General features: G+C 39.8%; 1 protein-coding gene across 1 annotated transcript in view; it reads right to left on the bottom strand.

Moving 5' to 3' along the window:
* The window catches only part of LOC139444704 (protein O-linked-mannose beta-1,2-N-acetylglucosaminyltransferase 1-like), a 42,927-nt gene extending 21,207 nt beyond the window's left edge, over window positions 1-21,720 (bottom strand). Inside the window, exons 1-18 of the mRNA XM_071225633.1 lie at window positions 21,641-21,720; window positions 19,106-19,251; window positions 18,009-18,086; window positions 17,243-17,284; window positions 15,615-15,717; window positions 14,791-14,849; window positions 14,147-14,197; window positions 13,829-13,910; window positions 13,061-13,187; window positions 12,517-12,586; window positions 9,422-9,605; window positions 8,035-8,144; window positions 7,155-7,239; window positions 5,384-5,510; window positions 3,767-3,836; window positions 3,035-3,133; window positions 2,376-2,471; window positions 1,596-1,672 (exon numbers count right to left, since the gene is read on the bottom strand). Coding sequence (XP_071081734.1) covers window positions 1,596-1,672; window positions 2,376-2,471; window positions 3,035-3,133; window positions 3,767-3,836; window positions 5,384-5,510; window positions 7,155-7,239; window positions 8,035-8,144; window positions 9,422-9,605; window positions 12,517-12,586; window positions 13,061-13,187; window positions 13,829-13,910; window positions 14,147-14,197; window positions 14,791-14,849; window positions 15,615-15,717; window positions 17,243-17,284; window positions 18,009-18,086; window positions 19,106-19,211 — 1,566 coding nt within the window. The 5' untranslated portion in view covers window positions 19,212-19,251; window positions 21,641-21,720. The remainder of the gene's footprint in view (window positions 1-1,595; window positions 1,673-2,375; window positions 2,472-3,034; window positions 3,134-3,766; window positions 3,837-5,383; window positions 5,511-7,154; window positions 7,240-8,034; window positions 8,145-9,421; window positions 9,606-12,516; window positions 12,587-13,060; window positions 13,188-13,828; window positions 13,911-14,146; window positions 14,198-14,790; window positions 14,850-15,614; window positions 15,718-17,242; window positions 17,285-18,008; window positions 18,087-19,105; window positions 19,252-21,640) is intronic.
* Window positions 21,721-22,143: the final 423 nt, after the last annotated feature.

The raw sequence follows: 22,143 nt of genomic DNA, 5'->3' as shown, positions 1-22,143 counted from the left end.
ATTGTACCCATGTCTGGAATCGAACCCGGGTCTTCAACTTTAACCACTAGGCTACCCGACCGCCCCTGTAACAAGACCGTCACACATACTGACAGTCAACACTATCACCAACATAACATGATATACATGCCTGTCTTGCATTACAGTTGCACCAACATAACATGATATACATGCCTGTCTTGCATTACAGTTGCACCAACATAACATGATATACATGCCTGTCTTGCATTACAGTTGCACCAACATAACATGATATACATGCCTGTCTTGCATTACAGTTGCACCAACATAACATGATATACATGCCTGTCTTGCATTACAGTTGCACCAACATAACATGATATACATGCCTGTCTTGCATTACAGTTGCACCAACATAACATGATATACATGCTTGTCTTGCATTACAGTTGCACCAACATAACATGATATACATGCTTGTCTTGCATTACAGTTGCACCAACATAACATGATATACATGCCTGTCTTGCATTACAGTTGCACCAACATAACATGATATACATGCCTGTCTTGCATTACAGTTGCACCAACATAACATGATATACATGCCTGTCTTGCATCACAGTTGCACCAACATAACATGATATACATGCCTGTCTTGCATAACAGTTGCACCAACATAACATGATATACATGCTTGTCTTGCATTACAGTTGCACCAACATAACATGATATACATGCTTGTCTTGCATTACAGTTGCACCAACATAACATGATATACATGCCTGTCTTGCATTACAGTTGCACCAACATAACATGATATACATGCCTGTCTTGCATAACAGTTGCACCAACATAACATGATATACATGCTTGTCTTGCATTACAGTTGCACCAACATAACATGATATACATGCTTGTCTTGCATTACAGTTGCACCAACATAACATGATATACATGCCTGTCTTGCATTACAGTTGCACCAACATAACATGATATACATGCCTGTCTTGCATAACAGTTGAACCAACACAACATGATATACATGCTTGTCTTGCATCACAGTTGCACCAACATAACATGATATACATGCTTGTCTTGCATTACAGTTGCACCAACATAACATGATATACATGCTTGTCTTGCATCACAGCAGCACCTACATAACATGATATACATGCTTGTCTTGCATAACAGTTGCACCAACACAACATGATATACATCCTTGTCTTGCATCACAGTTGCACCAACATAACATGATACACATGCTTGTCTTGCATCACAGTTGCACCAACATAACATGATATACATGCTTGTCTTGCATATCAGTTGCACCAACACAACATGATATACATGCTTGTCTTGCATTACAGTTGCACCAACATAACATGATATACATGCTTGTCTTGCATAACAGTTGCACCAACATAACATGTACATCCTTGTCTTGCATTACAGTTGCACCAACATAACATGTACATCCTTGTCTTGCATAACAGTTGCACCAACATAACATATACATGCTTGTCTTGCATCACAGTTGCACCAACATAACATGCTTTATATCTTCCAACGTCATTGCCTGAGAACCAATTGTTTTATTTTTGTACGCCTCAATGTACAGTTTTACTCACAGCCACCATGTCCTGCTTCATCCCTGGCTGCATCAGTGTCGTCTCCAGAGTCCGCACCAGAGCGTTGTGGTTCAACCCTGACAAACAAACCGATTGTGTCAGCAAATATGATTCAAAGTATGCTTTAGTTTCAAAATATGAATCAATAGGAGGATCTACAATCTTGGAATATTCTGGAGAGCCGAAGGTCCTAGGTTCGATCCCCGGCTGATCATACCAAAAGACGTTAAAACATGGTACTCAGTTGTTGTTACCCTGTCTGGCGCTCGGCATTAAGTGAGTGAGTGAGTATGGTTTTACGCCGCTTTTAGCAATATTCCAGCAATATCACGGCTGGGGACACCAGAAATGGGCTTCACACATTGTACCCATGTCGGGAATCGAACCCGGGTCTTCGGCGTGACAAACTAACGCTTAAACCAATAGGCTACCCGACCGCCCTCTCGGCATTAAGGGGCTAAAACAAGGACTGGTCGGCTTGGAGTCAGTATACTGTGTCTGAGTGGGGTATTCATGTTAAACTGCGGCATGGTATCTCAGTGGGCTAGCACTATAAATCGGCATCAGTCCGGACTAGTACAAAGAGCCACACATATGCTCGCGTGCATGCACGTCGCTATTTAAGTGTAATAATCTTGGACGTGACGTTAAACCCCATTTCACCTTGTACAATATGTATTTGTTTCGTTTAAAAACCTTTCACCCAATAATGTATCAACATTTTTATCCCAAGACTGTATTTAAAAACAACCCAATGTGGAGAAGGCGTTCTGTACCCACCTGGCACCACAATGATGGGTGTGGAGAAGATACGATGGTTCTGTAATGCTTTGTCTACAACACCCACCGGCTTCAGGAAATCATCAACATGGGTAGCTGAAAGATAAGTTATATACTGAAACATAATCTGATATGTACTGTAAAATCATATATAACACATGAATGTCAACATTCAACATGAAATCATATAAAAATATCACATTTATTTATTTGCTACAATTCTAACCACTGTCATTACAAAGCCATATCATATATCATGTATATTCACAGCATTTCCTGAACACATCTTCTAGAATTTACAAAGAATCAAAACACCTAACACAAGTTAAGGGAGGTAACTCTGATTATTTTCCAAAACAAAAGTTCGTTTTCACAGACAAAGACACAGATTTATTTCAGAAATGTAAGGCCACAGGCCCATAATACATTTCAATAGGTAGGTTTTTTTTCCCAAGCATGTATTTCTAAATGCATATATGCTCACATTCCTCAAGTAAATACTGAACATTGTTGGCACCCATGTTCTCCTATTAACATAACACCAATATTTAACTCACAATTGTTTATAACTCATGTGATATAACCTGACCAAAAAACATGTCATTGATATGATGTCAACACACTCAGACAATTGCAACGTGCTATAGTTAGACACTTACGATCACAGAACTCTGGATAGCCATCATATTTCTTACAAAACTCCCTCCTTGCATCATTACGGTACACGTCTGGATCAGGAACAATCTTCTGACCTTTAACTGGAGGAAATAACACATGTCAGAAGCGTTCTGTGAATCAGTTGGGGAGGTGGGGTAGCTTAGTGGTCAAAGTGTTCACTCGACTCAACGAAAGCCTGGTTCGATCTCACACATGGGTACATTGTGTGAAGCTCATTTCTGCTGTCCCCTGCCATGATATTGCTGGAATATTGCCAAAAGCAGCGAACTCACTCACTCACTCACTCACTCACTCACTCACTCAATGAGTGATTGGTTACTGCAGTACGCAGAAATATCAAAGCTATATCACAGCAGCCTCAGTCTGTCATACAAATAAAACGAATATATCCAATACAGCCAATGAAAGTCTATAATAGTGGGAAAGTCTAGATTACTGCAATCTCTAGTATCCTTTTTCATATATTTCATTAAGATAAATTTACAACAGTTTTTCTGTAAAATATGTTCAAATCAGAGACTAGATGTTAGTCTACAGCAGCCAGTAAATAATCAGTCGGGGTCAGACAAACCAGTGTTTGATAATATGAGCAGTCAGGGTATGATGACATGCCATCAAGCAGGTCACAACTCTGAGAAAAAATGACGACTAACTGCGATAATAGTAACCATGGTACCGGTAATACAATTGGACAAAAGGTCTTGAAATCTTACTTTTTCTGGGAACACAGAATGATTTCTTTATAACCTTTGGCCATTCTCCCTCAAATCCTGCATAGCTGATCTGAAAATAGATATCACATCTATTACATACGGAAAGAAGGATATACCACTCAGTGGCAGGTGATGTGCTTGTACTACTCCGGACTGATGCCAATTTATAGTGCTAGCACACTGAGATACTATGCCACAGTTTAACGTGAATACCCCACTCAGACACAGTATACTGACTCCGAGCCGACCAGTCCTTGTTTTAGCCCCTTAATGCCGAGCGCCAGACAGGGTAACAACAAGTACCATCTTTCAATGTCATTAGGAACAACGCGGCTGGGGACCAAATTCCAGACCTTCCGCTCTCCGGGTGGACACTCTACCACTAGACCACGGAGGTGGTCAGAAGAGGGTTATACTATGTCATTAAAATTTTCGTCATTAAAGTCAGATCTTTTATTCCAGGGTGCCTATACTTGGTAGAAAGTAACACTTGATGGAACTTTACCCACAGTGAAGCTACACATCGTGGAATGTTGTGAAAGTTAGTGGTTACACTCTCCAAGGTTAGGCTCAGTGGAAGGAAATCTCAGTTAACTCTTAATAAAACGTCAAGTGACAAGAAACAAGAGAAATAAAATCCCCCATCACATCCAGGAACACTGAGATGATGTCACTGTACCAAAGTTGGGAACAGAACCCAGGCCATATCCAAAACTACAGCAACAACCTTTCAACATGACCAAAAAGAGAAAATATGGAACAAACTTAATCTAAACAAAGTGTAATGTCAACCCAGTCTTCTTAAAAAATATTAAAAAATAGTTTCAATTTTTTTACCTGCCTCCTGATCTATCTTTGCTGGATTAGAAAAATGAAAAGAGAAAACTAAAAAAATCAAAAGTAAAAGCTTACGTTAAAAAACAAATTGATAAAATGTGTGACAAACAAATAACAGCTTAACAGTGATAACAAACTGAACATTGTTCAAGGTTAATAATACACCTCCATAAAACATGTTCAACCTTAGAACACATACTCACAGTGTGACTGCTACCTGTAATATTGTTAAGTATGTTATAGTGACAACTAAGTGATAATGTCAGTATTAACATCTACCTTAGGCTAAAAAAAATAAAAGTCTTGGTTCTCAGGCAACGCTCGCATCATCATAGAGTTCGCTGCACGTTTTGTTTTAATTTCAATTTTTTAAAAATATATATAAAAAATCCTTAAATATTCCAAGTCAAACTTGTAGTCCAGTATTTTACTCATCAAGGAATACATTTATGTAGGGAGGCCCTTTCCCAGGTTGATTGTACACAATTGTTTATTGATTACACAACTGTTTATTCGTTACATACTAGTTTTAACAACAACAACAACAACAAAAAAGACACTGCCCGCCCACACTATATTTTCTAAAACCATTGCCTGAGAACCAATACTTTACAGACGGTGACATTTGGATTGTTTGTTTCAATTTTCAGGTTTCAGATCATCCAAGTGAACATTACAATCTCCTGCTATGACAGTACGGTGAACCAACTCTTGCAGTGACTATTAGCATGGAGTGGTTGATACAGTAACGTGGACTGCTACAACTGTCTGGGTGCTTACCTGCTCCAGCTGGGTGAAGCCCTCGATGCCCTTCTGTCCTACAAAGAACCAGACATCTCTGAAGCGGAGATTCTGTATCAGTCCGCTCCCCAGCTGGTTCATCAACTCCCGGGCCATATAACCCAGCCTGGAACAAAGGGAATGAATGAGTTCATGGTGCATGATGCAGTCAGTTATAAATAGTCTATGGCAACCTGTAAACTTTGGGTTTATTCTGTTCAGGTATAGTCTTTGGAAGACAAGCATGAGGTGTGAGGATCTTTTCTGACCCAGAATGTCACAAGGGAGACAAACATGAGGTGTGAGAGTTTTTAGTGCCCAAGAATATCTAAAGGGAGACAATCACCAGATGTGAGGACCTTTTCTGCCCAAGAATATCAAAAGTGAGAAAAGCATGAGGTGTAAAGATCTTTTCTGACCCAAAATATCACAAGGGAGACAAACATGAGGTGTGAGAGTCTTTAGTGCCCAAGAATATCTAAAGGGAGACAATCACCAGATGTGAGGACCTTTTCTGCCCAAGAATATCAAAAGTGAGACAAGCATGAGGTGTGAGGAACTTTTCTGACCCAGAATATCAAAAGGGAGACAAACATGAGGTGCTACGGCCTTTTCTGACCCAGAATATCTAAAGGGAGACAAGCATGACGTGTGAGGATCTTTTCCGACCCAGAATATCAAAAGGGAGACAAGCATGAGGTGCTAGGATCTTTTCCGACCCAGAATATCTAAAGGGATACAAGCATGAGGTGCTAGGACCTTTTCTGACCCAGAATATCAAAAGGGAGACAAGCATGAGGTGCTAGGATCTTTTCTGACCCAGAATAACTAAACGGATACAAGCATGAGGTGCTAGGACCTTTTCTGACCCAGAATATCAAAAGGGAGACAAGCATGAGGTGTGATGACCTTTTCTACCCAAGAATATCAAAAGGGAGACAAGCATGAGGTGTGAGAACCTTTTTCTGCCCAGGAATATATAGAGACCTGCACCACAGTCATAAATACATCTTACAAACAGCACTTCAAGCATCCTCATCCCGTACAGTCACTGAAGACAGCACATCCCTCTTACAGTGGACTTTGTGACAAAGCTGACCTTAACATGTTTATCAAAATTGACTCGTTCAATTATGCTGGTTTACATTTCTTCCACAACATTCAAAATAATGTGGAATCTGTCAAAACCGGAGTCTGGGCCTACTTGCACAAAGCGCTAAGATGATCGTAACTCCCATACTTTAATATGGGCTTACAATAGTCGTAGCGTTAAGATCACTTTGGTTGGTTGGTTGGTTGGTTGTTTAACGCCACACTCATCAATATTCCAGCTATATGACGGCGGTCTGTAAAATAATCGGGTCTGAACCAGACAATCCAGTGATTGACATCATGAGCATCGATCCAGGCAACTTGGATCGATAACATGTATCAACCAAGTCAGCGAGCCTGACCACCCGATCCCGTTTGTCGCCTTTTACGACAAGCAAAGTCGCCTTTTACGGCAAGTATGGGTTGCTGAAGACCTATTCTACCCCGGAATCTTCATCGCTTTGTGCAAGAGGCCCCTTGACTGATTCTGGATCTATGTCAAAACCTGAAAAGATTTATGGCCCAGATTTACACTGTTAATTCACAGTCAAGTAATATAACCTGGACACATGTCTAAACAAGTTTAAATTTTTGTTGCCACACAAATCCGGTTTAGACAAAATTGCACTTTAATATAATGTACAATAATAGGAAAGAGATTATTTCTCCACATCATTACTTCTTGGCACCATCGTCTGCGACGAGGGAGATGATGATGTCTCTGTCTCCCAGGGACTCCAGTAGTATCTCCAGGTCTGTGCTGTCTGGATAACAGAGAAGCAGACAGGAGTCAATAACAGCAGGGACAAACACAGGTTCCCAGCAGAGTGTTTGATAGGAAGTGTGAAAGTCAAGGGTCAATGGGCCCTGTTCATGAAGTGAAAAGTCCTTGATTCAAGTATTATCTGGGATTTATCCAAACTTAGCACCCTTGGCAAGAAAATTGGTACAAACTTAAGATATTCAATCATTGTTCAAAATTTGGTTATTTTAATGTTTTTTTATAGGAATTATGATATTTTTTATTCAATTTAGGAATTTTTACTTTTATTTGCAACAGACTTGGGGCCGAACATCAGCCTCTGAACAGGCCTCTACAAACCCCTGATCATTGGAGCAATTATCAAGGATCACATACCATCACAGATTAACTATAGTAATATGAAAGAATCAGGTGTTCCTTAACTTCTTTAGAGTAGTATACTATTTGTAAAGTTGACTGTTGTCGATATGTTTATCAAATCTTTGATGCCTTGCAACAGGTCAGGATATTATCTGGGATTCCAAACTGTGTGCTCCTTTCAATTTCAAGTTGAGACCATGTTTACAAATGTTACCACTAGAATTCATCTTAGACTAGTTGTTTCCAAAACATAGCTACATTAGGGAGAAAAATGTCTTTAGTTCTATTAACCGTTTAACCGTTCTGTGATTCCCAGCAAATATGTCCTGCAATGCTACATCCTAGTCCACCAACATCCAGGTACAATCAGAGTGTGAGAATCATGACAGTCTAACACTCTTCCCCCTGTTACCATTCTAACAACGGACAGTCTTACCATACGTATAGGTGTCCACTCGTGAGATCATCTTAGGAACACCATTATCTGGGTCAACAACGAGGACGTTAAACCCACGGCCTCCATTATTCAGATTCTCGGTCATCATCCTGCAGGAATAAAAGTTAACATGCACAATTTGGAACAGAAGTAAAATATCAAAACTGTAGGAGACATGATGCAGGCATGTGATTGAAGGACGACAAAGACTGATGAGACATGTCTCCTTCACTTGGAAAATTCAGAGACTCATGTTCGAAATTGAAACATCAAAAAGATCGAAAATTCTAACATTAGACGAAATATCACATGCCTGCTAATGAGATATGAAGACAAAGTCATCTACATCTTTCTTCATCCTTGTATACAGACAATTGTAAATGAATAACCTGAACATTACTGTGAGTGAGTGAGTGAGTGAGTGAGTGAGTTTGGTTGAATGCTGCTTTTAACAGTATTCCAGTAATAGCACGGTGTGTCAGATTAATGTGGGTGAAAAGCCCCAAGTGATGCAAGTTTCAGACGTTTACCACTTCAGTGAAACCCACGACCACGGGTATGGTGCTGACAAACCTAGAAACATAATCAGAGCAAACTGGGATTCGAACCCACAATCATAGGTTTCTGGCATGCACAGCGAAATTGCAGCACCTTGTACGAATGGGCCACCCATGCCCCATCATTACTGGGAAATCAACCCGTGAAGATCCGGGGTAGAATAGGTCTCCAGCAAACCATGCATGCTGTAAAAAATCGACTATGCTTGTCGTAAGAGGCGACTAACAGGAACGAGTGGTCAGACTCTCTGACTTGGTTGATGCATGTCATTGTATCCCAATTTCGTGGATCGATGCTCATGATATCAATCACTGGACTGTCTGGGTTAGACTTGATCATTTACAAAACTCTGTCATATAGCTGGAATAATACTGAGTGGGGCGTTAAACAACAAACAAACAAACAAACAAACAAACAAATACTGTGAAATCAATCAGCATCAGTACTGTCATGTCAACAGCAAACCAGCCTAATACACCTGCAAAGTTTCATGGAGAAAGAGGGATTGGCATCTGTAACAAACCCTTAACTCAAAGGAAGTTATTGCCAAGGAAAGCAAAAGCAAAACTGTTAATAATTTCTGAAAAGCAAATGGCACTTACCTAATGGGTGCACAAAGTTTCACAAATAAATATTAAAAAGTTTAAAAAAACATGATGAGCCTGAATTTCAGCCCAAAACACAAAGAAAGAAAAGTTCCCTACCCTCAACTGAACCTAATAACAAAACACTCTGGAAGTTACTTCAAATACAGTTCGATCACATCTGATCAGCCATTTAGTAAGTTTGTTACTGTGTTATCTGACTGACTGACTGACTTAATACTTACAGATGGCCACTGACGCAGATCTGTGGCTGGATCTTGTTGCCCTCCCCAGAGAAGACGCTAACAGGGAAGGAGTGTGGGCCGCAGGACTCCGGCACCCCACAGTTGGCCATGGTTGGCCCCAGCTCCATCTCCTTCTGGTGGATCACCCTCGGCAACAGCATCTGCAGGTCTCGCTTTGGGCCCACTGTAACAACCAATCGAGGCAGTGAGTGTGTTGTGGTTGGTTGGTTTGTTGTTTAACGACGCTCTCAGCAATATTCCAGCTATATGACAGCGGTCTGTAAATAATTGAGTCCCGACCAGACAATCAAGTGATATCATGATATCATGAGCATTGATCAACCCAACTGGGATCGATGACAAGTCAGCAGGCCTGACCGCCCGATCCCGTTAGTCGCCTCTTACGACAAGCATAGTCGCCTTTTACAGCAATCATGGGTTGCTGAAGACCTATTCTAACCCAGATCTTCACGGGTCATACGGGAGAGTATTTCAGTGACATCATGATGTTGGATGTCCGATATGAAACAGGTCACAGATGCTGACCACTTTGGTAAGCCAAAACCCCAAGTTAGTGAGTAAAGGCTTTGAAATTTGTTTTAAGACTAGTCCAGAAGACTGGTGTAAACCTTATTTCGGTCGTCATCAGTTTGTAGCTAGTTCTGATTGAACAAGACAAAACTTTTCGATATGTTTACATTCATTCAGTTACAGTAGGTAGGAAAATTGTAGCATTGATAATTGGTGCAGATCACTGCACATTTGAATAGTCACAGACTAGTGGACTGGCATGATTTTCAAAGTTGCAAGTGTGCAGGGTTTGTCAAGGCTTTGGACAGCATTTCAGTTACAACATGACAAGTCAGGGTACTGCGGGCGAAAAAGACCCAAATGATGGTTTTGCAGATGTTTACCACTTTGGTAATCATGGCAACGTCCATGGATATGATGCTGACAAACAAGGGATTATAATCACGATAATCATGTTGCACTTTGAGATTGACAAGCAGAATGACAGAGCCCGTTGTACTGATTTTCAAACTGATTTTCCTTCAATCAAAGCTGTAGAAGTTTCCTTGTATTTGTGTTAGTTGACATCTTCCCGAGGCAAGGAAGTTAACTGATTGTCAAAGTCCAGCTACCACCCTTGCCGAACTATGCAGGAATTTCTGGGTTCAATCGTAGCACCACCAGTGGCTATTACGAGTCCCTATTATGTCCCTTCTATATCCCTCCTATTGACCAATCAGATTCCACCTCTCACATCACTTGCATTTGCTTCAAACAAAATGGCGGCGCCCAGTCAAGACGATCTGATCGATAATCTATATCTATAATGGATTAAAAAGGATCTTACTTAAAAAGTACATCATATCAGCACCTTGATTAAAAACATGATTCGGAAAATAGCTGTTGATGCAATCAACCAAAATCTGCATTGCACCTTACGAACCGGATGTTGAAGTAGAACTCCATAATGCCAGCCCAGTCGGAAAGGGTGGAAACTGAATTTTTATTGTCAGTTAACTCCCTTTCCTCGGGAAGATGGTTAGTTCATTAATCAGTATTGGAAATGTAGCCTGAAAGTAAAGGGGTCCTTGTCATTATCCCAGTGTTGTTTGGGGTCCCAAGATTCAAACAAGCATAAAATACTCATATCCCCCCCCCCCCCCCCCCCCCCCCCAATATGACATGTCCGGTTGTGTGCAATGTATTAGCTCCTGGACCTTTCTGTAAATGGCCTAATTGCAGCACTACAAAAGTTTTTACAGGTGTTGTTTTGTCATCTGCAGTTATGATAGAATACGTAACAGTATTTGTTATGAGTAAGGATGAGACATATGGACGAACAACTTCTTAATTACAATTTGGAGGGACGTTTCAGTGTAGGTTCTAACACCATTATCAAGCAAGTGAAGTACAGAGTATGGTTGACAAGAATATAAAAAGGACAGGTGGCAGTGTTTATACAGTTGAGTAGGTTTAAGATCAGTTACACTGTTGTATTTGTAATGAGTTAACTTAAACAATAATCAGAGAAGTGAGGGAGTTCTTACTTTACTTAGAGATCAGTGAGAGCAGGGGTCACCATGAGGTGTACTGAGAAGTACAGCACCAATCATCTGATGATCTGAGTAGTAGACTGGAGTCTGGAATTCTACAGCACTGGCATGATCAGTAAACAAGTCCAGTGTAGCTCCAAGACATAGAGTTGGAGAGTGAATGAGTTGAGTCATTTTCCGCACATGAAAGAAATCTACAAATTTCAGTTTTTCACTCAGATCACAGTTATGTGCCAAGTTTGGTGAAAAATATGGTACGGTTTTCAAGATCTGCTCAAGGACTACCACCATTTTCAGTCTGTCGAAGTTGTTGCCATGGAAACTCGAAAAACATTTTTTTTTAAATCCCCAACTATCAAAAGGCACTAGTTCACCACAAGACCTATCTATGTGCCACGTTTGGTGAAGAAATATGGTACGGTTTTCAGGATCTGCTCCGGAAACGAGGACTACTGCCATTTTCAGTCAAAGTCAAAGTCTTTGCCAAGGAAACTCGAAAAATAATTATTTCTAAAATCCCAAACTATCAAAAGGAACCAATTCACCACTAGACCTATTGATGTGCCACGTTTGGTGAAATATTATTATTTGGTTTTCAAGATCTGCTCCGGAAATGAGGACTACCGCCATTTGCAGTCAAAGTCAAAGTCGTTGCCATGGAAACTCGAAATATGATTTTTTTTTTAAATCCCAAACAATCAAAAGGCACCAGTTCACCACTAGACCTATCTATGTGCCAAGTTTGGTTAAGATATCTCTCATGGTTTTTGTGTTCTGCTCCGGAAACAAAGTGTGACGGACGGACGCATGGATGGAAAGATGGACGGATGTCATCCATTCCTATATCCCCTTTCCACTTAGTGGCGGGGGATAATAACTAGGAGCAAGTCTCAAGGAGTCCAAGGTCTCCCTTAATTCCACATACTGCCAAAGAATGAAGGGGTTTCAGTTACATAGAAACTGTATACCAGCACATGAGAATAACAGTACAGGTCTTACACTGAATTCATTCACATCAAGCTGTTTACTTACTTGGCAGTGAAAAACAACCTGCTTTCTCCATCACATCTGAGAAGTCTTGATGGTTCTTTCTCTTCACAACCTGCAAGACATGTACTTCTGTGACAAATACATACACTCTGTGGGGATTACAGAGAGCTGGGTCTTCAAGAAAGAACAATTGGCTAAAACAAACGATCAGTGTAAACAAACTTCTCTTTCTAAAACACAAGCTAATAAACTATGCTTTTGAAAATAGATCCATGTCCTGAATGCGGACATGGTAAAATTTGCAATACTGGAAAATGTTGCCACAATTTGTTGACAGGTGCCAGTAAGTGGGGTTTAATGCTGGTTTGAACAGTATTCCTGTTATATCACGGCGTGTCAGCTCAATGAGGAAGGAAAGCCCAAAGTGATGCAGGTCTCTGATGTTTACCACTTCGGTGAAACCCTGAAGCATGGGTATGTTCTGACAGACCTAGACACATACGCAGGGCTAACCAGGATTTGAACACATGCTTATAGGTTTCTGGCGTGTTAGAAAATGAATCCAATAGGCTGTACACCAACTGACATATTCAATGGCATGGCCCTCCTGCAGCCCCTTCTGGCCAATCATTAGGAAGCCATCACGAAACTGCAAGTTGTCAGCTCCAGAACTCCCAAAATATTTCAGCCATCTTTTCCCATCTTCCTTCAGACTGAAAAGACAAAATGGTCAACTGTGATCTTGCAACGTAACAAGCTCTGACAGACTATTTCAAGATGGTTGACTTTTTTTTCTCAGCTACAGGACTCTTTAAGGAAACACATTCACCTTCAGGAGTCTTACTATGAAAAGACAAGTCAGTTGAGGGAGAACTCACTTGAAGGATTGTTACTAATCCCAAGGACATCTCACCTTGAGGAGACAACTCACTTGAGGGAGAGTGACTGATCCCAAGGACAACTCACCTTGAGGGAGAGTGATTGATCCCAAGGACAACTCACTTGAGGGAGTGTCACTGATCCCAAGGACAACTCACCTTGAGGAGACAACTCACTTGAGGGAGTGTGATTGATCCCAAGGACAACTCACTTGAGGGAGAGTGACTGATCCCAAGGACAACTCACTTGAGGGAGAGTGACTGATCCCAAGGACAACTCACCTTGAGGGAGAGTGATTGATCCCAAGGACAACTCACTTGAGGGAGTGTCACTGATCCCAAGGACAACTCACCTTGAGGAGACAACTCACTTGAGGGAGTGTGATTGATCCCAAGGACAACTCACTTGAGGGAGAGTGACTGATCCCAAGGACAACTCACTTGAGGGAGAGTGACTGATCCCAAGGACAACTCACCTTGAGGAGACTTCATCGTAACTAGTCATGATGACGACTGTCTCCGCTGGCATCTTCTTGAGGAACCTAATCAGCCCTGAATCTGAAACAGTTCAGGTAAGTACCTTGAATATATCTCATCTTTGTCCAACCTTCTCGGAGGACATGGACAGCCAGCATATACAACAACATCAAGTTCATGCATGTTTTCTCCACTATAAACGTGACAATTACAAGCTCCATGTGTAAACTTTCACAATTTGTATAAATAAATGCTCTTACTATTATGTTTGACAAATAGATATATGTTTTAATATCGTGCAACAAAGTAGCTCTTACCTTCAACGTAGGTGTCGAATGTCTTAATATCTGTCACATCAAATGTCTTCTCTGAAACATGAAACAAAATGTAAGCAAAGCTAATATGACAATGATGTATATATAATAATAATCTTGTCTATTTAAGCATTACAAAAACGCATACATTTTAACATCCACAAAGGTTGGATTATGAGTTGCAGGTGACACTAGTGGGTGTACGAGATGTTAAGTGAGTGAGTGAGTATGGTTTTACGCCGCTTTTAGCAATATTCCAGCAATATCATGGCAGGGGACACCAGAAATCGGCTTCACACATTGTGCCCATGTCGGGAATCGAACCCGGGTCTTCGGCGTGACGAGCGAACGCTTTAACCACTAGGCTACCCGACCGCCCGTACGAGATGTTAAGAGCTGAATGGACCTGTATATATGTATGTGACAATATGATCTATCTTGAGACCAGAGTAAATGGTGATGTCACAAGCAAGTGATGTCGCCTCAAACATGACGTCATGATATTCTGTACATGCTGGTCATGTATAGTGTAATAAGACGGCGACCAGTCAATCAGATAGATAGCCTTTATTGAGTAATAATAGTAATAAGCGAGTAATAAAGCATTCTTAACATCATCTCATCTACCACAACACTCCAACTCTTACCACTGATGGAGATGATGTTCAACCCCCTGCCGAAGTTCTTCATTTCCGGGCTTATTAAGCTGTAAAGAAATAAAACATGATACACATACACACTGATTCCTGGTCGTTTACTTCATTTGGAAGATCCTTACTTTACACCACTGTCAGGCAGTGGACCAGGCAAACAAGTGGTTGACAGCATGAGCAACAACACACATGGTTGTGTCACCTCATATAATACTCATATCTAAAGTAACAGTTTTCTGTAGAAATGTGTGTAATTAGGTAAGGTATTATTAAGTCTAATGTTGGAGTAAATGCAATCTCATTAAAATCAGATCTTTGTTCTCGCTTCCACTAAACAAAGATCTGAGGACATCCCATTACGGGTCACGTCAGGCCGACCTTGCGCGAACTTTGACCCACCAATGAAATGACCAATTAGAAGGCAGCTTTCTCGTGCTTTACGGAACAAATTTCAAATTGGCGACTACGCATCGAAACATATTTTGACAAATTCTCGATTACAAATTTGAAACCTGAACAAAAAACATTCTGGAATGGCTAATAGATGGTCTAGATTGTAAGGATTCAGTCATTAAACCCGTAACTATCGTTCGGAATACACCATGTTAAAGTTTTCGAGATGGAATGACTAGAAATCACATTCCGACTGTCACTTTCATAATCTGGTAAGGGACGCACTGATTGGTTGGATGAAAGGTCGTTCTGACGTGATCCCTAATGGGATGTCTTCAGATCTTTCTTTAGCGAGAACTAAGGTCTGATTTTAATGAGATTGTAGTAATTGAGAAAAACAACAAGTAAGATGGTAGAGCACTGACATTTCTCCCTCGAAGCAGATGGTGGGTCCTGCCTTGTTGCCGTCTCCGGTCCGGACATAGAATGCAAGCTGGTTGTTCTCACACTTAACTCCACAGCGAGAATCTGAAATATGACCCTTGTGTAACCATGTGCACAGGTGATTTCACTACATGCCTCAATACATGCTATACCTTTCTTATTTCAACTGGACAGGCAGATGACATCTTCTAAATGTTTAAAATGTTGATCTTACAAAAAGTTAAACACTCTGAATACTGACCAATAGTCATCCTCAACATGAATACTGCTCTATTCCATCAAAAATGTTGACACATTCAGAGTATGCAATCTATTCATAACCATCTTCCCGAGGCAAGGGAGTTAACTTACTATAATAGTCCAGTTTCCACCCTTGCCAAACTAGACAGGAATTATGGAGTAACACTTTGGCTGGACTAACGGACCTATGCATAGTCCAATCAAAATCACATAACGAATTTGCCATCCGGTTCATGATCAACAAGGCAACTGATGTGCAGATATCAGTCGATTGCAGGATTTGCAGAGCATGTGTACTGTCAAATGGGCATCGACAGATATTTCCCAAATATTTTTATGTTTTTAATCAAATCAGATCGTCTTGGTTGGGGGCAGCCATTTTGTTTGAGCAAATGCAAGTGATATGAGAGCTGGAATCTGATTGGTCAGTAGGAGGGACATAGAAGGGACATAACTCGTAACAGCCACTGGCAGCGCTACGTTCCAGCTACGAAATTCCAGCCAACTTTTATAGTCAGTTAACTCCATTGTCTAGGGAAGAAGATTTATGTCAGACAATAATCTGAAATGCCTCTGAAACAAGGATTTGGTTTTATCATGTTGAATAACACAAGGAGATGTACATTGTGGGAGCGAGCTCCTCATTCCATCGCTATACTACTGTGACAGCTGTACTATTACTGCCACAGTATCTCAATAGTGTTTGTAATGACTGCAATCCAGGAACCAATGGAATACTCTGTGAAAATCCTGCCAACAGTTATCACTTGCTGAAGATACGTAGGTATCATAAGGCTTTGATCACCATATTTAATATTGCACAAAAACTGTGCGAAATGGGGTTTAATGTCGCGTTCAAGAATATTGCACTTATATAGAGACGTGCATGACCGTGTGTGTCTGCTTGTACAAGTGCTAGCCCAAATGAGATACCATGCCGCAGGTTAACATGAATACCCCATTCAGACACAGTATACTGACTCCGAAACGACCAGTCCTTGTTTTAGACCCTAATGCCAAGCGCCAGGCAGGGTAACAACAAGTACCAACTTTTAACATCTTTTCGCTCTCCACGTAGATGTTCTACCACTAGACCACGGAGGCGGTCGAACATTATTTGAGACAGCAAAGGAAATTTAAACGAAAGCATTTTTAGTAGTATGTTATTTTGTATAACATTATGGTACATCACAGCATAATTCTTGTAAACAATGTAGGAGTCAGTTTGAGTCTTGTCTATAAAAATTTGTTGATACTTCTAAAACATTTATCACAGAGTTTTCGAAGTTTTGGTTCACAGCTTCAGATGAGGCTGTGATTCTTGGTGCATCAACCAGCCATTGATACTAAACTCAAACAACAGGATTACCTGACAGGTTCCATGAGCCCCGAACATCCCATATTTGTCTATCTGAAAAGGAAAAGATACCATTATATTAAACCGTTATGATGACATGATGCTTTAGTCATTGCAGAAATTCACAGGCCATTCTGAATGTCCATTTTGTGCAAGTAAAACTGACACGCCTATAGGTTATTATGCTTGAAATCACTCGAATCTGTTGATTCAAAAGATGCGAGTGATTTCTTCAGTAGATATATTTAACAACAAACAAACACCATGATACACTACTCGGTTTTGTTTCAAAGCTGGAGTGAAGGAATGTTGTTTTATGTTGGTTTTTGGGGGGGGGCCAGACAATCCAGTGATTGATATCATGCGCATCGATCCACGCAATTAGGATACGATGACATACATATACCAAGTCAGCGAGCCTGGCCACCCGATCCCTTAAGTTGCCTCTAATGACAAGCATAGGTGCCATTTACGGCAAGCATGTATTGAATGTTTTTTTCCGCCACAGACAGCAATTTTAAAGTTCATCACAGGAGCGGGTATATAATCAAGTGTCTGGGCTTAGAAATATGGCAAACTAGTGACTAGTGACAATTGCACATAATCAACCAGGTGACACGTACAGTGTAATCAGCCGATCCTCATCAGTTCTTGAGACAAACATGAAATACTGGGGACCTGCTCTGTCTCAGACACCCCCTAGGAGTTCAAGTTAGAACACAAACATGTACCCAACAAATACCTTTCTGTTAAAGGGTGATAAGGAAAAGCAACTTACTAGATCCGGCCAGTATAGCCTGGACACAGTACAGAATGACTCCAACACACACTGCGATCAACAGAAACCTCCTCATCCCTGAAACATGTATTGACATAGGTCATGCAAAAAACAAAACCATTAATTACTTGAATACAGACTAATATATACAGAAATTACATTTTGGGGCTAGGAGACTCACTGTTTTTTGGCACAGATTGGAGGTGCCATTATGCTTTGCGATCTTAAACAGGACAATATGATACACAATACGTCTACCCATGTATCAATTCATGGTTCATTCTGTATTGATTCCTGAAAGACATTCTATACCAGACAAATCAAATTGGTCAGGTAAGTACTAGGGCTGCAACGAATACACTCTGAGGCGAATACAATTTGTATCACGAATATAGGGTAATGAATACAAATATTAATTCACAAATACAATAACAAGTCAGCAGTTGATGTATTATTTGTTATATTCATTGAAACAAAAACAACACAATTATTTGACATGGTTTGTTAATTATGAATATATTATACATTTATATACTGCACTTTTCCAGGTAATAGCTCAAACGTGACAATGACCAGTGACCACATTACTGTCAAATTATATATCATAAAAGTGTTGTCTTTGAAGAAATATATGTATATAATATGTTCTTATGGGTATTTTTAGGCACAGGGAATGTAAATGCACAAGATTGCATATTCATAAATATTAGATTCTAGTGGCCATGAACATGATGAATAATGAATTCATTTCATGAATGGATACGGTTCGATCCACCGAATACACGAGTGAATCATAACAGCCCTAGTAAGTTCCAAGGTTACCATTATCTTATTACCATCACAACTAAATTGTGAAATCTTATTGCAGTATACATATCAAATGCGTATAGAACGAGACTGAGTCAACCAGTCATCATAAGGCTAAGTTATCTCATGTGCCTTTAAACTTTTTTCTCATGTGATATGCCATGTCTATGTCAAGTCTATAGAGATGTTTGATTAGAAGCATCTGCTACTTAGAACATTATATGCAGAGTTTGTGAGTGAGCTGGTTTTCAAACCGCTTCAAACAGTATTTCAGAATAAACAAAGCCCACCTCCAAATTTCTTGATGACAAGTCGTCGGAGTCCCCGCACCATCATGGTGAGGGTGTCGTGGCTGCTGCTGCTGTTGGAAGATCTCCTCTTGCTCTTCTTGGCCATTTTGTTACAATTTCTTCCTCACCTCTGATTTCATGCTACACTGGAAGCAAAGTAGGAGAGTCATTTCAGGCTGTTTGCATATACCAAGGTCATTGTAATCATATAAAAGGAATCACTTTCAGCAAATTATTAACCAAATAGTATTAATAATATTAACCAATAGGTGGTAACAATTACTCATTGAAAATGTAACAAGATGACATTTTTGTTTAATTCCTTAACTTTTCAAGGCATTTTGTCTGAATTCCAGGTCTTTACAAGCTATAACTCAGTTTAAGGCCTTTTAAGGCCAACATCTGCATAAACAGCCTTTTGAAGGCCTTGTGAACCATGTCAATACAGGAAACCGTCGAAACATGACAAGTCAGTGGATTGAGGATTTACACTGCATTCTACCACGAATTCGATATCAAGTATGTAAACCGTTATGAAGATTTCGGTCCATTGCAGGATTTCCTAATCTTTTCATGTTTTTATTCGAGCCTAGTTCGGCAAGGGTGGAAACTGGACTTTTAAAGTCAGTTAACTTTCTTGCCTTGGGAAGATGTCTATGAACAGGTGTTGACAAACAAACATAGACTACTGACACTTATACAGAATTTACTTAATCCCTGTCAATGAAATATATTTACTGTTTTTGTCTTCCTGTGGACGTAAGTAAAGTTAAACATGTTCAAGTGCAAAGTATTACAGTTTTATTCATGTCTTTCTCGCGAAAACATAATCAACATTAAATTTTGAACATGGTAAAACACTGACCATGTTAACTGATCTGTGATCATCAGCGGTAGAAACTAACAGTTTCAGTCCACTAGTCCTTATAATGATAGCATAAAGCAAAACCTTTAAAATTGTCAAAATTCTACAGGTCCTTAGGATACCTTTACTATTGGGCAGTTTGGCAAGGACTATAGGACTAGTGCCAATTTCTAACCCTGGATCATGCTGATTAACACGTGATCTATAACATTTAAGCCATGAAATACATGGTAAGTGTTCGTAAGAACAATACCTTATGTTCAAACAAAACATCCTGTAAACACGGTGAAGTGACAAGCCAACATGTCTGAATATGTTAAACAACATCCCTCAGTATCCAGTTTCAACACGATGGCAAATGGGTGTGCGTTGGTGTGCGTGAAATAATTCATATATTTTGTACCTCTATGATGAATAAGCTTTTAGAAAATGCTATATGTTAGTTTCTGAAAAATAAGTACATAGGAGAAAATCGCTGTCATAAACAGAACATTTTGCTCATTTTTTTCACATTTTTCGCCGAATTTAACCGTTTCTTATGACATTTTTTTTCATGTCATACGATAACTAGTATGATTATCAATGACTCTACGTAATTTTGTTTTATTATTTTCACAAATTACACTTGTAGAGACATTTATGTGCAACATGCAGAAATCCATGGTTCACTGACAGACTGTCATGCATCTGAGTGACCCCTCTCAGGTGGTCACTTGTACGCGAGACGGATGGTCTCTGTAGGTGTTATCTGGTTATCACATTATTTTAGAGAAGGGCTTCAACGAGTACTCGAGTACTCGGGGCCGGGTCAGTTTTACTGTCACTCGAGTCCGTTATCAAGGACTCGAGTACTCGATAAGGGGAGATCACTCTGTTTCAATGTTCAATTGTTCATCAATATATTGATTAAAGCTTCAAAAAATATTGTTTGAATAATGTATTCTTTGTAGAAAGTAGACGTACATTAGAACAATTGAGAATGTCACATAAAATAGACGTAATTTTTAATTATTGCTTCTTTGCTCCGACTCAAATGCCAAGTGTATTCCCTTACACAGATTAACAACTGATTAGCTGATATATATGTAATGTTTTTGAAGGTCGTGATTAAGATTAGTGCAGTTACAAGCAAACATTAACACTGAACACTTCCATACACTTTGACAGATAAACAAGTTCCGTGGACGCTCTCTATTTACATTTCAGTGTAGTTCATATACTTATAACATGTTTTAATACTTTTAGATGGCAATTTTGATCTAATGAACCAATATTCTTAAAGGACGTCCTATTTTCGGGTACTCGAGTACGAGTCGAGGTTCACCCCTCAGGTACTCGAGTCCAAAAATTTGGACTCGTGGAAGCCCTATTTTAGAGACATGAAATAGTTCAAATGAAGTGATAAAATAGCTGACAAAATCTCAGCACGTTCAACGATTGAAAGCAAATTAAAACAATTCCCATTTGAACTGATTATATCTCGGAACAATAAACAATATAGAATCACAGCTGATCTTGAAGTTTTAGATTCACGGTTTCAGATTTGACTGTTTCGCATAATTTCCGCCTGTAGCAATCAATGATCACAATATAATTATCCAGTATTAATTGTTTTTTTCAATATCAATCGGAACTTAACATCAGCTGTGTAAAATTAGCAAGATATGTACCTAAACTCGGGGAAATGTTCTCTTGAGGTCCATCTGATGAGAAAGAGACGGAAGATTCGCCATTCCTAAGGGCAATAACTCTGCCAATTGTCCTGTACTGCATACCTCTAAACATTATTGAGACTGAACACTCAACAGAAACCAGAGGTCTCTGAGATTCAAAGATTGCAGGTCCGTTTCTGATATTCGCCACGCTTACATGCGCTGTTATACTCTTTAAATCCCGAGGACTTGTTGTAGATCTTTGATATTTCTATCGTGGGCGCTTAGCAAGAAAATGTGTATTGTACTTATGCTAAGCAAAATTGAACATAGTCGAGCAATCAATTATCTAAAATCTTATACATTCATCAACAAGACATAGCTAATACGATTAAGATTGACTTCTAAATGCTCTGCGCAGTTAGACATTGTGTTCGATGGGGGCCGTTTCAAAATACTAATCGTGAAATAAACCGAAAATGGTGACATATGGGCAAAAGTATTATACTGCGCGAAATGTA

This window comes from Haliotis cracherodii, unplaced genomic scaffold, assembly GCF_022045235.1.
Source record: "Haliotis cracherodii isolate W230 unplaced genomic scaffold, xgHalCrac1.p SCAF_6, whole genome shotgun sequence".
In the NCBI taxonomy this organism is placed as follows: Eukaryota; Metazoa; Mollusca; class Gastropoda; order Lepetellida; family Haliotidae; genus Haliotis; species Haliotis cracherodii.
The sequence above is the reverse complement of the archived record's forward strand: the minus strand, read 5'-3'. Positions and strand labels throughout refer to the sequence as shown.